General features: G+C 38.2%; 1 protein-coding gene and 1 long non-coding RNA gene across 3 annotated transcripts in view; one reads left to right on the top strand and one right to left on the bottom strand.

The window, feature by feature from the left end:
- pacsin3 (protein kinase C and casein kinase substrate in neurons 3) overlaps positions 1 to 17,180 on the top strand; it is a 31,069-nt gene that overhangs the window by 1,594 nt on the left and 12,295 nt on the right. The window contains exons 2-6 of one of the 2 annotated variants that reach the window (XM_015041812.1): positions 4,217 to 4,282; positions 13,021 to 13,121; positions 13,828 to 13,984; positions 14,711 to 14,946; positions 15,652 to 15,807. In XM_015041812.1, coding sequence (XP_014897298.1) covers positions 13,068 to 13,121; positions 13,828 to 13,984; positions 14,711 to 14,946; positions 15,652 to 15,807 — 603 coding nt within the window. In that variant the 5' untranslated portion in view covers positions 4,217 to 4,282; positions 13,021 to 13,067. The remainder of the gene's footprint in view (positions 1 to 4,216; positions 4,283 to 13,020; positions 13,122 to 13,827; positions 13,985 to 14,710; positions 14,947 to 15,651; positions 15,808 to 17,180) is intronic. The other variant, XM_015041813.1, reaches the window with a different exon arrangement.
- LOC106953212 (uncharacterized) overlaps positions 16,859 to 17,180 on the bottom strand; it is a 4,136-nt gene continuing 3,814 nt past the window's right edge. Inside the window, exon 2 of the long non-coding RNA XR_001426158.1 lies at positions 16,859 to 17,162. This is a non-coding gene — a long non-coding RNA (uncharacterized LOC106953212). The remainder of the gene's footprint in view (positions 17,163 to 17,180) is intronic.

Here is a 17,180-nt window from a genome sequence, read left to right as displayed (position 1 = left end):
AAAACTATCCAAACTTTTGTGCATCCAAAACAGAAATTTTCATTCAAATCTGGTGCAAACTTTGACAGGAATTTCCTTTAAGTATTTTTATTTAAGTTTTAGTTGTTTCTTGTACACACACACACACACACATTTAGAAACAAATTGTGAGTTTAAAATATAAATTAAGGTGTCAAATAATTATTTAATTGATTATTCTCACGATTAATCAGATTAAAAAATGGCACATTTAGCTGTTTCATGTATCCAAGTAAATCTTTTTTATACAGTAAAACTGCATTCAAAAATGAAAATAACTCATTGCCTGAATGCAATAACATTCCTTTCATGGATGCTTGAACATTCAAACCAAAATATGCATCTGCAATCAACTTTTCAGAAGATTTTGTCTCACATAGGAATGCAAACTATTAAAATTAAATATCGTTTTTGCATCCAAAGCAGAAATTTTCATTCAGATGTGGTGAAAATTTTGACAGAACGTCCCTTTAACCATTTTTATTTAAGCTCCGTTTGTTGCCTATAGACAAAAAAAACAAACAAAAAAAAACAAAATACATTTGGCAATAAATCTTCAGGTTGAAGGTTGTTTTCTTTTTTTTAAGTTCAGGGATCGATGGTCGTCTCTTCAGGCGCTCCAGAAGTCGCCCAATCAGCATTTATGTGACAGAGGAGAATCAATATGGCGGATCGCGCTGTAGCTTCAGACGCAGCCGTCGATACTCTGCGCTGGGGGGCTGCAGCGGGTTCAGCTGATGCAATGCAGATTTACAAAGATACTGAGGGGCTTTATGGGAGTTATTAATCTGTAGGCAGATGGATTAAAATAAAATCTAAACATTGATAAGTCTCTGTCTGTCAGCGCGCTCTGCTGTGTTACAGAACAGAAAGAGGAGCAACTCCAACCCTGGGAGCTCCAGATTTATTTTTGGGTTGTTGTGAGCAAAGAGGCTCAGCGAACCTCCTGAAAATAAAAACAATGAGCTAAAAAAACCTGGAAGGCTTTGTGCCGCCGCAGATCTTTTTAAATCTCCCTGAGGGATTTATTCTGCTAACGGCTGGAGAAAGGCTTTCTGTGTGTTTGTTGTTGTTCTCCATCGTGATTTGTGGCCTTTAACAGTTACATCACTTGCCACAGTTACAAAGCTAACTGAGAAAACGGGTTAAAGTTCAACTCAACATAGATGTCTAGATTTAAAGCAGGGGTGTACAAACTTTTTGCCATGTGGGCCAAAATTGTCAACTCCAAAATAGCCGCTGACCAAAAAACCTAAAATCAAATCCAAAACTTGAACGGGATTTTTACAACAGTGCATCATATTGTAGGTGGGGGAAAAAAGGAGTAAATTTCTGCCAAAAACTCAGAAATTTTGTGATGTCAGAAATTTTCAAGTTTCTTTTGTAAAAAGATTTATGGCACTAATTTCAAAATCTCAACTTTTTTTTCCTTGCAAACCTCTAACTTTTGGGTCTCTGATATTTCCTTGTTTTTTGGCTGAAATCTAAAGTTTTTTAAGGCTCAAACATGCGTCGTAGATTCTTAATAAATCCTTCAGTTTCTTTTGAGCTTGACTGAATAGAGGTATTTTCAGTAATACAAACAGGATTTGGGTCACTTTCTATCAAAATTTTTGCTACATTTAACCAAGTGTAAGAAATAATAAAAGCTGATTTGAGTTGTGCAAAGTTAGCTTTTCATTAAAGTTTCTGGATAAACTTGGTTTTAACTTTTGTTAAAACTTTAGTATAAAAAGACAAATACTTTGTGTTGTACTTTACATTTTTCTGTTAGAAAATTATGTTGGACATCATTTGTATGATGTCCATTTGTATGATGATTGCACAGAAGCAATCCAAGGGCCACAACTGGCCCCTGAACCGCACGTTGGACACCCCTGATTTAGGCTTCATTTTAAATCAAACATCAGTTTGTTTTCCTGCTCTTTTTTTATCAGATCATCCGATGTTTCTGTTGCTTCAAAACATTAAAAATCCTGTTATCCTGTTGGCATGAATGTATTTCATTTCATTGTGAAATTTGCATTTTATTTGAAGCATGCCATAAACAAACCAGTGTGCAACAGTCTGACTGTAATTTTGCATGCAGATAAAAACTGCATAGGGTTTTGTTTTTCATGTTTAAAGATGGAATGACATTTAAATCAGGGCTGCCAGTAACGATTATTTTATTCTGACGATTAATCTGATAAAAAAAAACTGCTCTGATGTTCTTTCAGCAAATTGCCTTTATTTGAGTCTGTATACTCTAATTAACTATTAACGATTACAAAATTATTTGACAATTATTTCAGTAATCAATTAATCATTTCAGCTCTAATTTCAATATGATGCTCTTTATACCCTCTCCTGTTATACTACAAAATCTTACCATGTATTTTTGGTTTAGTTTCTATTGAAAATGTCTTGGAAAACATTTAAGTAACTTACAAGTAACAAGTTTGTGTGGAAAATGAACTGTTTCAAAAACCTCCAGATTGTTGAGTCACGTTCAACTGGCACTGCGCTGTTACCTAGCAACCCGAGCAGAGCCCAGCCCCGTTACCTAGCAACCCGAGCAGAGCCCAGCCCCGTTACCTAGCAACCCGAGCAGAGCGCCGGCACATTCCAGCTGGTTCTACCAAAAACACACAATCTTATCAAGCATTTTTAGTTTCTAGTGAAAGTCTTAGTACAAACTTGCATGCAACTTTGTAGCAAAATATAAGAACGTAAGTCAATAACTCTTTAATAATGATGAGAAAGTTCTAGTTCCACTGGAAGTTAATTTCACTTAAACAAGGGAAAATGTCTTGCTATAAGTTGAATAATAATACTGTTTCAACAATGTAAAGGAATTATTGATTTAAAACGAGCTTTCTTTTCTTGCTGGAAAGTTACTTGTAAGTTTGTCTTATTTCAAGCGTTCTAAGATATTTGTACTAGACAGAAATACTTGTTTTTTGCTCTTTTTTTTTGCAGTTTGAGGGTTAAAATCTCATGTCTGTCTGAGAATGGCTGTTCAGGAGCTGCTCTAATCTCTGGCAGCCGCAGCAGGTTGAGTCTATCCGGGCCGGAGGCGGTACCGGCCCACAGTGGCTCCAGTGATGCGTTTCTGGCCAGAGATGAGCTTCAGGAACAGCTGTGTGTGTGTGTGGGAAGAAAGAGAGTACATCTTTCAAGGGCTGTGCTGAGTCGGCTGTGTTTTCTTCTTCTCTCGTTTGATTCCCTGTCAGCGCCGGGCTGCAGGCAGAACGACTCAGTTGAGCTTCACTGATCTGTGGGCAAAAGGGAATTGTTCAATAATGCAGATGTGTGTGTTGTCTTGCTCTGATGGGAAGGAACTTTTTATTTATTTAAAGTTCACTTCAATTAAATCAGCAGTCATGGTTTTGGTTTTTTTGGGTCTATTTTCCTGTTGTTTTATGAAGCCGTTTGAAAAACAAACATGCCAACTAGTCAAGTGCTGATCAAATTATCAATCATTTAATATTAAAATTACATCATCAGACGAATCAAAACATAAAGTTAAGTTGAAATTTTGGTATTTTAAGGACTTCAATGACAATAATTCAAATGAGTAACAAAAATAAAAAATCAGGCAAACGAAACATTTTCCAAATCGGTTTCTTTTAATGAAAAACTTTTGAAACTTTAACAGAAACAGCAGGTGTGCGTCTGTGTCTGGTGAATTTTTCGTTAAAACATGTTTGGTTTTTAATTCAGTTGGTAGAAAATCCAAAAATTTACTCAAGTAAAAGTAGAAATACTTCATAATAAATAAAGTAAAAGTAAAAGGTGTAGTAAAAACACTCCCAAAAAGAAGAATTAACAAAGTAAATGTAACTAGTTGCAGGTCTGGTTTTTAATCTGTTTTTGCTGAACGCTTTAATAAAAGATGGCTGACTCTCTCTCTTTCCAACCTGAAGTGGTCCTCCTGCAGGTTTGCTGTACCAGAGGCGTGAGCTAGCCGTTCTGACCTCTGCTGCTAAGCTCCGCCGCTCTTTGGCTGCTTCATTAAGTTTCCGCTCCAGGCTTCATGTGTGGTATTTCGCTCGGCCTCCCAGAATGTGCCACCCTCCAGCCGGCACCGGGCCATAAAGCAGCGGCTCCTTCTGGGCTAATCTAACCGCTTGCTGCTTCGCTAACAACCCTCTGTTTTCTCTCCGCTGCCTCTGTGGACTCTTCCTCCTTCTGTCCCGACCGCTTTGCCTCTCAGGCTGCTGGAGAAACAGGCCGTCTTCTGTTTGGACATCTGTCCATTTGTATTTTCGTCTCTGATAAGGTAAGTCCTGCTTGACTTTGGCATCCACTTGGCTACAGCATGCTAACGTTTGTGTTGCATGACTACTGTTTATTTCTACTTGTTTTATTTATATGTGATGTTTTAAATCTAACAAGGTGCATCTTATGGTGAACATATGTCTTCTTGTTCCTTACAAAAATAAGTTTCGTCACTTTCTGACCACAAAGTTGGATGTATTTGTTGGAGATCCAAAGTGATCAAGACCTCGTCCACACATAGCTGTCCATACATAGTCCATACACATCCACACACAGCCAGGTATCTGGGAAAACAAAAACATGTTTATGCATTTTGGCCTTTCATCCACACAAAAATTCTAATTTGTCACTAAAACGATTATTTATGAAAGTGGAGATTTGAGAGAACTCTGTACTTGTTTGCATGTGTAGATGGGGAAATGGTGGCAAATGGTGCATATGTTATTATATTTTTTATCTTTATATACGCTGTTTAAAAGTGGCTTAACCTACATATCTGTCCACACAAATGAATTTCCTGGCACCATGTTTACTTCCTAACAGGAAGTCGTGGTTGTTTTGAAGCGATCTGATTGGCCTACATTGGTTTTAGCTTTGCGCTACTCTGCCCCCTATGGGTTTGGCATGTTAAAAACAAAGTCCAGGGGCAGATTGGTGTGTTCATTTGGATGAAAACTTTTCATGTGTACCATGAAAATCATTTCATACAATATGGTAGAGTTATTTGTTTTTATTAAACAGCTATGTATGTTCAATACCTGAATATAGCGCGGTTATGGAGACTTTTCCAACCTTTAACAGGTTTTCTTCTACGTTTATCCAAGACTGGACAATAAATCAATAAGATATATCGCGATGGATTCGTCGTCAATATCAATAGATCGCACAGCTGATGGAATATTCACTGAACTTCGATCCAGAACCGCATAGCATTCCCAACTTTACTCACTGTGGAATCAACTCACTCACTCGCTCTTTGGTTGCCTAGCAACAACCTGCTGGGTAACAGTTTCAAGTTCCCCCCCAAACTTTGGTTGCCTAGCAACAACCTGCTGAGTATAAGTGACGCAGCAGTTTCAAGTTTCCCAACTGTGCCTCATAACTGCTGAAAAATAGAAACCAACGTTGTGGCGTTAACTGTGGATAAAAGCCACCAGGTTGGCAATATTTCAGATATTTGAAACAAACTAATCAGTAATTATTGTAATAAGTTCTTTAGCCGTATTGCCCAGTCCTCCATTTATCCTGTATTTATTTATCTCCATTTATTCATATGATTAATTTTGACCAGATTCTGTCAGTGCTGAAGAAAAGCATCTCCAATGTCTTGATTTATCATTGAAAGTTGTTTTTAACATAACAGAATGTGAATAATTTGAAGGACCTGTAATTCTGAGTCTGTGTAACTTTGAGAAATGTGAACTATTTACCTCTCGCACAGCTACAGTTTTCAAACAACGTACCTTTTGTCTTTCCTGACTAACCTCTGCGGCATCATAACTAGAACCTGTTCTGGGGGTAACAGACGTTTATTTTCAGTTTTAAGCTGGTTTACTTTTAAAGTGACTCACCTGTCGATCTGCCAAGACAAACTGTGATGCTAGTTTGCCGTTTGCTAATCAGCAAACTCTAACTCAAGATTATAAAGTACTTTGTCATTTTCTCTGCAAGTAGACCTGTAAGTACGCGTCTCTTGTATTAAAACATTCCCTATGTTTTAATACATCTTTTCCTGTTATAGTCAGACTTTGATTTAGGTTGAAAACGACCAGCATTAGTTCAGGAAAATGAACATAATTAGGCACATCAACCCCAGAAAAAATGCAAAATACTTTGTGACAAACTGCCAGAATTTGCTTAGAGAAACTCGTCCTGTGTCGATTCTGGCTGAAAGGCCGTTCAGGCAGGAAGAAGCCATCACTCCAAAAGGAACATAAGCAGCCAGAAAACAGATTGAAAATGCTCAGACGTTCATTTTTAGCATTAATGACCAAGTGTTAAGTCACTATCCCAAATGCTAAGTATGGCGGTGGCAGCATCATGTTGAGCAGTTTTAGAACTGCTGGAGCTACTTTTGTCCAGAAATCTCTCCAACCGGTTTGATTTGTCGTTTTCAGCTGCGGGGGAAAAGTTTGGATTGTTTCTTTCAGCTTGTTGATTTGCTGTGAGCAGCAGCAGCAGGTGGGGGAGGGGCAGCTCGCACTTTGAGTTTTCAGTTTTCTGATTAAAAACCATGTTAAGAAATCACAGCTTTAAATTGATCTTAACCAGACAGTGATGAGTTACTCTATCGTTGCAAAAACACAAAATGTTACCAAGTAATTTCAGTACATTTCTAGTCAAATATCTTGGATATTTTCCTGTATAGTGAATAATCTGCCAGTCATATAAATCCTTTTTGATAAATATTAAGGAATAATTGACTCCAAATAAGCTCCTACATCTTGTTGAAAACTTACTTGAGTTAGTTTCCTTATTTGAAGTGTAGTAAGATATTTCTATTAGAAACTGGACCGAAAATAGTTGGAAATATTTTGTTTTTGCAGTGTAGACCCGTTGCATTAAATTAAAATTAGCTCAATAATTCCCATTTGCATGATTTAGCATTTTTCTCTTTCTACCAAAAACTGGATGATAAATCTTCAGTTTGGTGTTTTTATAATTCATTATATTTGTTGTTTTTTATTTATTTTGGATATTTAAAATGTCTTACAGTTAGAATTGAATATTGATTAGAATTTAAAGTTCATTGATGCATTATTAGCATTATGTTGAAAATGGTCTCAAAACACCAATATAATCGTTTATCGCGATAACCTCTGATAATTTATCGCCTGCTCTGGTTTTCTGCTCGTTGTGATGAAACGTTTTTAATGTTCGGCTTCAGTCGCTCTTGTCAGATTGGAGCGAAGCCTGAATTTAGGGTTCAGTTTGGAGTATTTTTGCCACCGGCAATCATCTCTCCTCAGACGTGGAGCCTCTAATTTCACAAGCTCCACAGCTGGTTCTGTTGGCGGCAGCAAACGGGTTCCATCTGCTGTTTGCTTTTCTGGGTATTTTTAAGCCTCCAGGTCGCCGTATCTGTAAATACTGAAGCCTTTTCTGGAATGCAGCGCAGCTTTAGGGCAGGGGAGATGTTCGTTTACGTTAATCAGATTAATGGTCGTGAGTTTGACACCGGAGCTTATGAGGTCCGGTCCGTCGCGCCTTCCTCCTCCTCCTCACTGGCCTGACCCACTTTTCAATAAAGCATCAAGAATCTCCGTCTGCGCCAGCTTTCTCTCTCGCCTCAGCCGGCTGATCTCCAGATTGTGACCTGGAATCGGTTCTGATCCTCTTTGCTCTTCTGATCGGCGGTGGTTTAAAAATTACTGTAACAATTATTCCATAGATTCAACATGAAACTGCGTTTCATACTGCAAAACACCAAATGTCGAGTATTTTTGGTCCAGTTTCTTGTTTTTACTTTTTAAATAAGATAAAACTCACTTACAACTAACTTTTTAAGTGTTTTTGCAGCGTATGACAAAAAGTACAAACTCAAATTCATGTTTCTGCTTTTATTTCTTTCATTACCAACATTTGTTAAAGTGTTGGCTCAACTGTAGGTTAGTAATTACACTGCAAAAACTAAATTTTGCCAAGTATTTTTGTCTAGTTTCCAGTGTAAATATCTTAGTTTTGTCTTATTTCAAATGAACTATCTCACATGCAACTGTTCAGAAAGATATAGGATCTTGTTTTAAGTAAAAATTAAATGTATTAGTTCCACTGGCAGATTATTTCACTTGTAGCAAAACATTTTACCATGTTGAAAGTGAAATAATCTGCCAGTGGCATAAGTACTTTTTTGTCAATATTAAGGAATTATTTACCTAAAACAAGCTCCTATGTTTTGCTCAGAAGTTTCTTCGGAGTTAGTTTTTCTTATTTTAAGTATGCTAAAATATTCACTAGAAACTAGACCAAAAATACTTGGTAAGATTTTGTTTTTGCAGTGTGTCAGGCTCTTGCAGATAAGGTTGTTGCCTTGACTCTCAAATGTTTGTGCAAGTTTCAGAAATTTATTTGTAATTAGTCTTAATTACAAATATTTTGTTTTCTGTGAAATAAAAACAAACTTAAAGGCTAATTTGCTTCACAAAGAGTTGTTAGCTGACGTGTTAGCCTAGCGTTAGCATGTCTCCTCTTGGTTTTTATACGACTTGTTGATGGACCTTTCATTGATACATCTGCAGAAGTGTGAATATTTATTAACTGTTCTGAATAATCAAACTGTGTGGAAGAGCAAAACTGGAGAATTTTATTCCATAATTAGGTTGTAAAGTCAAAAACGAAACATTTTCCTCTCAGCATCTCCAGAAAATGCATGAAATTTCTGGAACATCCGTCTCTTTAGATGTCCCGTTTTCCTTTTTGTTTTTTAAAACACAAAATTTAAGTTGTATCAATTATAATATTTTAATGTCAGAAGAAAACAAGAATTCAAAATTATAAAACTTTGAATGGGAACTTGGGACTCCAGAAATTATTTTTTTTAAAGTTTCCATGGCAGACAGGATTTAAACTTTGGTTTAATGTCTAAAGTCCTTCATTTGTTTTGGGTTTGATGTGACAGAAACAACCGATGAGTAAACATTTATTCCACAAAAAAACAAACAATTGAGTCTGTTTATCTGCCTTCCTATCAGTTAATCAATACCTTGTCAGTTGATAAGAATCAGATAAATTGAGCGTCTTATTGATATCTATGGATACAGCTGTGGCCCAATCAAGGATTTTCTGTACTTGATGTGTTTTTGTAGCAAACCAACTTTTAGAGCATTTAAGAATGGAAAAACTTTTAAAAGAAAAAATGTTTTCAGTTTAGAAAATAACACATTTGAGTGTCGCTACTTCAGCTTTTGAAGGTTGTTGGTCTCAGATGTTGCAGCAACATGTGACACAGTTATTTTAGTTTCTCAGCCAACACAGAGTTTAATTTCATGCAACTTGTTTTCTAATTAAAGAATCTGCAACCTTTACCATCGAAAGAGCCAATTTCCCCCTGGACCAGCTAAATGAAACTCATTTAGAGCTGCAATTTTTAAGAGCCACTATTTTATTTCTATTTTATGTCTTAAAATTAAGAAAATCTGAACTTTTGCAAAAAGACTGGATACATTTTCATATTATTTAGTTTCTTCTTTGTGTTTAAACTGATTCAGAGGTGTGTGTGTTAACCAACCTCAGTGATTCAGTCACTTTTATCATTCATATTCCACAGATTGCTCATCTGGTTTCTTAGAAAATATTTCAGATTCAGATTTTCTCTGGAAAATCTCTGAGATCAGGCAGATCAGTGCCTCATTTGTGTTGCTTTCTGTTGGAGGAATCCTCCATGATAAAGGCCAAATTCAAACACCAATCCATGTGTTGGCATGTTTGAACACGGTTTACATGAATAAAGACTGTACGTAGTTTTTATCTGATTCTTCTGCACGAGTTACTGCATCAATGCAGCGTAGCATGGAGGTCCGCCTGTGGTTCTGCTGAGGTGGAGAGGAAACCCAGGCAGCTTTGATCACAGCCTTGATGTCTGTTTTCCTCCAGACTCTGGGATCTTGATTTCAAACTGAAAAGGAAACTTCCTTTTCTTCTGAAAAGAGGATTTTAAACCTAGCATGAGCTAGCTAGCTTTGCATGCAGATTGAGGCAAGCTACCCAGAGTTGGCTAGCTTTGAATACAATCTAGTTGAGCATAATAGCTAATCTTAGGTAGCTAGCTTTCAACACAAATTAGCTGATGCCAACAACTACCCAGCGATGGCTAATTTTGCAATACAACTGAAGTCAACAGCTAATCCAAGCTAGCAAGGCTTTGAAAACAAATTGGTGAAGGCCAGCAGTTACTCTAAGCCAGTCCACTTTGAATGCAAATGATCTTAGGCAAACAACTACTTGGAGTTGGCTAGCTTTGAGTACAAACTAGCTTTGAATACAAATTAGCTTCCAATACAAATTAGCTGATGCCAACAACTACCTGGACTTCGTAGTCCAGGTAGTCTAGGTAGTAAAATTAGCTGTTGAACTCGGCTAATTTTAGTAAAAATTAGCTGAATTCAACAGCTAATCTAAACCTAGCTAGTCTTGAATACAAATTAGCTCAAGCAAACAGCTAATCTGATTTTTCTATCTTTGAATACAAATGAGCTGAGGCCAACCGTTGAGATGAACTAGCTACACTTTGAAGCAAACAAATAATCTGAGTTATCTACCCAGATCAGATTAGCTGTCGGCCTCGGTTGATTTAAAGTCACCTAAATAAAACCTGCTTGATTAAAAATGAGTGAACAGCAGTCAGTTTACACTCCCACACCTTTTTAAAAGTCTATAATGGCTCTGATTTGCTCAGTCCTGTTTTTCTAGCTCCCTTTGATTAATTTGCTATTAATACAAACATACCCACTGTTGCATAATAGTTTGTAATGTCTTCCAGTGGTTGTGAATGAGTTTTAACGTTTGATTAGTGACCCACGGTGGAGGCAGTAGCTCATCGTCAGGTTCCAGCACGTTGCAGGGAGAGGTCTCTGCAGCTGTTGGCAAATTTTACACCCATCTGTGGAAAAACACCCACTGGGCCGTGGGTCTGTGAGATTTACCCTCCGTCTCTGAATATCAGCCTGAGCTTTTAGGGATAATCTTAGACGTCACATGTCTCCGCAGATACAGACACACCTATGATTGCCCATGAGTCACGGGTTCTCGCTTGTGGTGCCACATTCTTTCTGCTGCCGACTGCTTTTGTTGTCGTAGCAGAACTCATAAGGAGCATCCGCGTTTATTTACAGCCGCCGGCGCTTCGCTCCCTGCAGATCCTCACCAAGGTTACGCTGCTGCACCGAGGCCTGCTCCCTGCACCGACGCAGTTATTTACAGTGAGAGGGAGCGTTGTGAAACAACTGGGAAGTCAAGTTGAGCCTTGCAGAACGCAATCTCATGCGAAAACTATTCACCTCAGACAGTAGCTTTAAGAAGAAAGAGAAACGGAAAGACTGGGAGCCTTTGTTGTTTCTATAATTGAGTAAATTGCTGCAGATTATCTTCCTGCACCAACTGAAAATTGGAACTGATCAATTTGAAAGGATTGAAGTCATGACTCTGTTCAGGTAGCTAACTGATGTCGGCCCCGGTTAATTTGTATTCCAAGATAGCTAGCTCATCTTAACCGTTGGCCGTAGATAATTTGATCCCAAAGGGAAATTAAATGTTGTAACTCATATCAATTCGGATTATTCAAAGATTTGTTGTAGCTGGCTGTTGGCAGGAAATGGCTCTTGTAACTGTCTGAATTACAGCGACCCTGAAGAAACCTAAGAGTTGGTTTTGGATAATTTGTTTTTAAGGCTAGCTCAGATTAGCGGTTTGTCTTGGCTAATTTGTGTCCAAAGCTTGTCAACAATTATCAAAGCTAATAACAGACATTACATTATGTATCCTCCATACACATCAAATATGTTTATCAATGTTCCATTATTATGGTTTAAAAGCAACTCTAAATAAATAAATAAATAAAAAAAACTCTGTTTCGGCTGTGTTGTGGTTTTCTGGAGGTTTGGTCCAGATTTGTGGTGCATAGAGGCTGAATGCTGCTTCTGTGTTTTCCTACAGACACAGATATTTACTGAAGCTTAAAGCCAGAAGGAAAATGAACAGAAACAGAAATGCTACTTCTTCCAAAAGGATTGTGTTCTGAGCAGGGATTAGATTAGGATTAGCATCAGTCAAAGGCACCAGTTGTACTATCATGCAAACGATAAGCTTTGAGAGTCTCTGTGGTGACGCTCTTCTGATTTTTGCAGAAATTATCAAATACTTAAGATCCCTTTTTAAAAATGCCTTTAATGGTTTAAACACCCAATATGCCTCAATATGCATTAGTTATCAAGTTAGTTTTGCTTTATTTCACGTGTATTGAGATGTTTGCACTGGAAAAAAGACCAAAAATGATTTGGTAAGAGTTTGTGTTTTTGCAGTGTGGGTTGCAGCCAATCGGCATCGAGGAAAATTAATGCCGCTCCTTGATTGGCTGCTTTAAAATCCCAACAACTGTTTCAGCATCACAAATTGCATTTTCTTTCTATTATTTTAGATGTACTCTACAAAACAAATCCATGAACTTTCTTTAAATAATTTCTCACTCCAGAGAAAAATCCACAAATGGGCGTCTCTCCAAAACGGGAAAATTGCGCATTACTACCATTTTAAAAATAAAAGTCTGAACATTGTGGCATAGATTTGTTTCGAAATCATCTTAAGTCCTCTGTTAGAGACATACACCATATAAAACATAATCAATATTTTATTTTTTTTCTCTTTTCAGTAATTTACCACATTGTTTTTGCCTGTCAAATTAGAAATACATTGAAATTTGTGGTTAAAATGTGACAAGATGTGAAAAAGTTCAACACTGATGCAAGGAACCTTCTAGGAATATTGGATCACAGCAATTTGACAGTTATGTTCACCCTAATTAAGGAGTTTTAAACTGCTTGTATTGATTGGAAAATGACTTTTTTTTTGGTACAATCTGCTGGTTTGTTTTTGAATTTAGAGCTTTTTTACGGTTTCTTTATGTTGAAACTCCCTACAGGTTGATCTTCTGTTTTAAAGTTGTTCTGTTTAAAGGCTCAGCATTAGAGAGCTCTTCCCAGGTGATGTGCTGCTTTTGAATCTGTGAATCCCTTTCGTTCTGTGCAGTCTCGTGTGCCGCCGCCATCATTCCGTGCTGCAGGGCCGACCCCAACATGTCTTCCAACGGAGACGTCAGCGACCTCGGCAGCTCCGACAGCTTCTGGGAGGTACAAATAATACACATTTAATACCAGGACACATTCTCGCTGCCTTGCTTTGCTTTGTTTGTCATGCTAAAATCATATTTTGTACGTTTTTATGCTTCCGTTTGGGTTTCTACTGCGTCTAAAAAAAACCACCTAAGCGCTTAGAAAACTCACTCAGTCATTAAATTGGCAATTAATCAATATTTTTTGGTGTCTTTAAAATGATGCGTTTCAAAAACTTGTTAAATCACATTGCCCAGGCACTGTGCCGTTACCTAGCAACCAGAACCCAGCTCTGCCCGTTACTTAGCAACCCAAGCACATTTGGTCAGCTGGTTTTACTGCTGGATGCGCTGTACAATGGCTGCTGGAAAAGACAAGTGTTTTGTTGTTGACATCCAGAAACTCCTTGATGCATTCCTATTGGTTGTGTAGGAGGCTCCACTTCTGCTTTTCAAAGAAGTACGGTTCTATAATTGGTCATCTGTTTACAGCCACTTTCAGGCGTGAGTGTAAATGTTGAGTTGGAGAGCGTAAAATCTCATGATAGAAGAATGACTTTGTGCATAATAAAAAAAAACATGTTTTGCATAAACCATAGACCTATGCTAACCTGTTCAGGGAAGCATTGTGGGTCACCTTTAGCTTCTGAGCTAAAGTCACTGGGTTTTGCGTAAACTGTAGCTTCCTTATGTGATTTTATTTCTGTGTCTTTGTGCTTCTGCAGCCGGGTAACTATAAAAGGACGGTGAAGCGGATCGATGACGGCCACCGGCTGTGCAACGAGCTCGTTAGCTGCTTCCAGGAGAGAGCCAAGATCGAGAAGAGCTACGCTATTCAGCTGAGCGACTGGTCCAAAAGGTGGAGGGGCATCGTTGAAAAAGGTCCGTCATCTCAGTAGCAATGATGAGTTTGTAGTTCTAGATGTCAGAAAACTGGGAGTTAAGTTCCAATTACTAACAGCAGTAATGTGCTAATAGCAGGGCTAAATTTTAGCTTAGCTCTTTTTGCTAACTTTGCTTTCCCTAACTTAAATTTTTCCTGATAAAGTCATCACAGTGTTTATAATTTGATACATTTCTTAAAATGATTTTCCTTTTAGAACTGTGCAGAACAGTTTGTATTGTTGGGATTTTTACTGTTTTCTCCACTGTTGGCTCAGTGAGACTACGGATCTATTAATACATTTGAAAATAAGACTATTTGTGTAGTTTAGTGATACAGATCACACTTTTTTAATGTAACTATGGTGTTGTAAAGAATCGAATGGGAATGTTTTTCAAGAGTTGTAGTTGTTGTTCACTCACAGCCTTACAGTTACCTATTAAAGAAGCAATACTTTTTATTGTCAGTATTATCATAAGTATACCACAAAATATTGTGATGAAACTTTAAATCCATATCACCAGTGCTTTAGCGTTAGCTTATGCTAAATGCTGTGTTGGTGTAGCGCTTTAATGCTAGCAAAGCTTATATTTAGTGCTTTAGGGTTAAAACAGCTAATGTTGTAGTTAACGATGTCCACCACTAATTAATGGAAACTTTTACCTCCTTTGTTCAGAATTGCACAAAAAGTCAAACCGTTAGCTTAGCGGTTTTTCCTCCAACAGGCCCTCAGTACGGGACTCTGGAGAAAGCGTGGCACGCCTTCATGCAGGCAGCCGACCGCCTTAGCGAGCTGCACATGGAGCTGCGGGAGCGGCTAGCGGGCGAGGACAGCGAGAAAGTCCGTTACTGGCAGAAGGACGCTTTCCACAAGCAGATGATGGGAGGCTTCAGGGAGACGAAGGACGCAGACGACGGGTTCAGGAAAGCTCAGAAACCCTGGGTCCGCAAGCTGAAAGAGGTGCTTCTGTCTGTCCACCCGTCCTTTCATCCATCTGTCCATCAATCCTTCTTTCTATTCCTATTGTACAGTCCCTCTGTTACTTCCCATCCATTCATGACTGGTTCCTTCCATTTATACTCTAAATAGAATCTCTAGAAAATGATTAATCATTTTAATCATGATTAATCGATAGTTGAAATCAACTAATTTAGTAATCGATTAGTTAACGGGAGTATACAGACTCAAAAAAGGGGCATTTGCTGAAAAAACAACACACTCAGAGCAGTAATTAAGCCAAAAATCTACTAAAAAAAATTAGATTTTACATTTAAAAGGAAAAAAACTTTGTCTGTAAATATGTTTCACCCAGAACTATTCTAGTGGCAGATTTGGCTTCACCTGGTTAAAGTTCTGTTAACAAATTCTCTACGAAGCACATTTTCCTATCAAATTATGAATTAGTTAACCTGAAAAATAATCACCAGATCAGTCCTACACTGTAATGAAGCAGGAAGAGTTGAGTTTTTCACGTTAGAAGTATTTTTTAGCTGGAGATTCATTCTTTGCTGCAAATTATCAAGTGTTCACTAAAGAAATGCTATGTTGTTGCATTTCAGGTAACAAAATTTTTATTTTCTCATTTAAAATGATGAAAAGCGTCTTTTACATGAGTTTGCATGAAAGCCGCACAATTAATCGAAAATCAAATCTGTGTCCGTCAAGGTGGAGTCCAGTAAGAAAAGCTACCATCAGGCCAAGAAGGAGGAGTGGACGGCCATTTCCAGGGAAACGCATGCCAAGGCTGACCCGTCCAAATCCCAGGAGGAAGTCCGCAAATTCACGGTCCGGACCGAGCGCTGCAACCAAGAGGCTGAGAAGGTACAAAACTGAAACGCACACACACACACACACACACACACGAGTCCTTTTTACTCTGCTCTAGTCAAACTTCAGTCCAGAAAGTCTGGTCCGTTTGGGGAGGTGTGAACACGTAACTAACCAGAACTCTGGTCCAAACCTCGGTGACAGTTTGGTTGAATTAAACTCGTGTGGTTTGAATTTATATGTGAACGCCAAGCAGACCAGAGGCTGCTCCCAAAACAGGAAGTGGACTACAGTGCAGAGCATTCTGGGTAAAAACAACCAAAGCAAACATGCTAGCTTAGCGCTAGCGGGAGAAATGACAAAAGGGAATTCCTACAACCATTTTGTCATTGACCATATAATTGATCAATTTAACATTTCTAAACTAAATTTGCTTAATGGAAACACACCAGTTTAGAGAGAACTTGTTTCTGGTGCTGTGATACGTTTTTTTTTATTATTATTTATTTATTCATTTTTTGCCCACATTGAAATTGGTTTATTTCACATTATTACCATTTAAACTCTTTTTTTGCACATGATCAACAACCAGATGTTTCATCTGTCACAAACCATGAAGATGACAGGAAGTAGTTGGAGGATTGTGGCGCTGCATGTGTTTTTAATAACTTACCATGTGAACACGCCTCTTCACGCTGGATTTTAATTGTTTTCTTTATTTAATTTAAGCACTACAATTGCAAATTTGTGTTTATTGACAAAGTTTTGCGCTCATTTGCTAGTGTCTTTGTTTCATCAGTGGTTCTTGGTGCAGTGCCCCCACAGGCGAGGAGGGGAACCAGTGTTTCAAATGGTTTGGTTGGTTTGACTCAGAAAATGTAGCAAATGTTGCAATTTTGGTCCCCAATTGAACCGACTCTACCGGACTATCAGGTGTGAAACCACTCTTAGCATCCCGGGAGGAGCTCCAGTCGTCCCAGTCAGGGTGTGCCAGTGAGTCCAGTAAAACGTCTCTGCCTTTAAAACATGACTGAGCTTGTATCGCCTTCGTTTCGGCTCGGGACAAACCAGACAGCGGGACGGAGAAGCTGAAGAGAGGAAAGAATCTGAGAAATCTGGGATGAATTCAGTCTCAGCTTGGTGACACTTTCCCTCATCCAGACGTCACTTATTTATTCTGAAGCTAAATCACAAATGACTGAATAAAGTTTTAATTATAGCACTAAGTACGGAAGAGTTTCAGTCTGCAGTCGGTGTGAGCCACCACACCTACAGCCCGATAAAATGAAACTTTCAGGATAACTCGGGTTGTTTACATAACGTTTGTGGTTTCTGGCAGCATGAGGGGAATTACAAATCCTTAACTGCATCTTTTCTTTGAGGAACTCGTTAAAGAGGCTTTTTAAAACCTGAGTGGCTTTTAAAAT

The sequence above is a fragment of the Poecilia latipinna genome, unplaced genomic scaffold (genome assembly GCF_001443285.1).
Source record: "Poecilia latipinna isolate Pla-1442-1.1 unplaced genomic scaffold, P_latipinna-1.0 Scaffold569, whole genome shotgun sequence".
Lineage (NCBI taxonomy): Eukaryota > Metazoa > Chordata > Actinopteri > Cyprinodontiformes > Poeciliidae > Poecilia > Poecilia latipinna.
The sequence above is the reverse complement of the archived record's forward strand: the minus strand, read 5'-3'. Positions and strand labels throughout refer to the sequence as shown.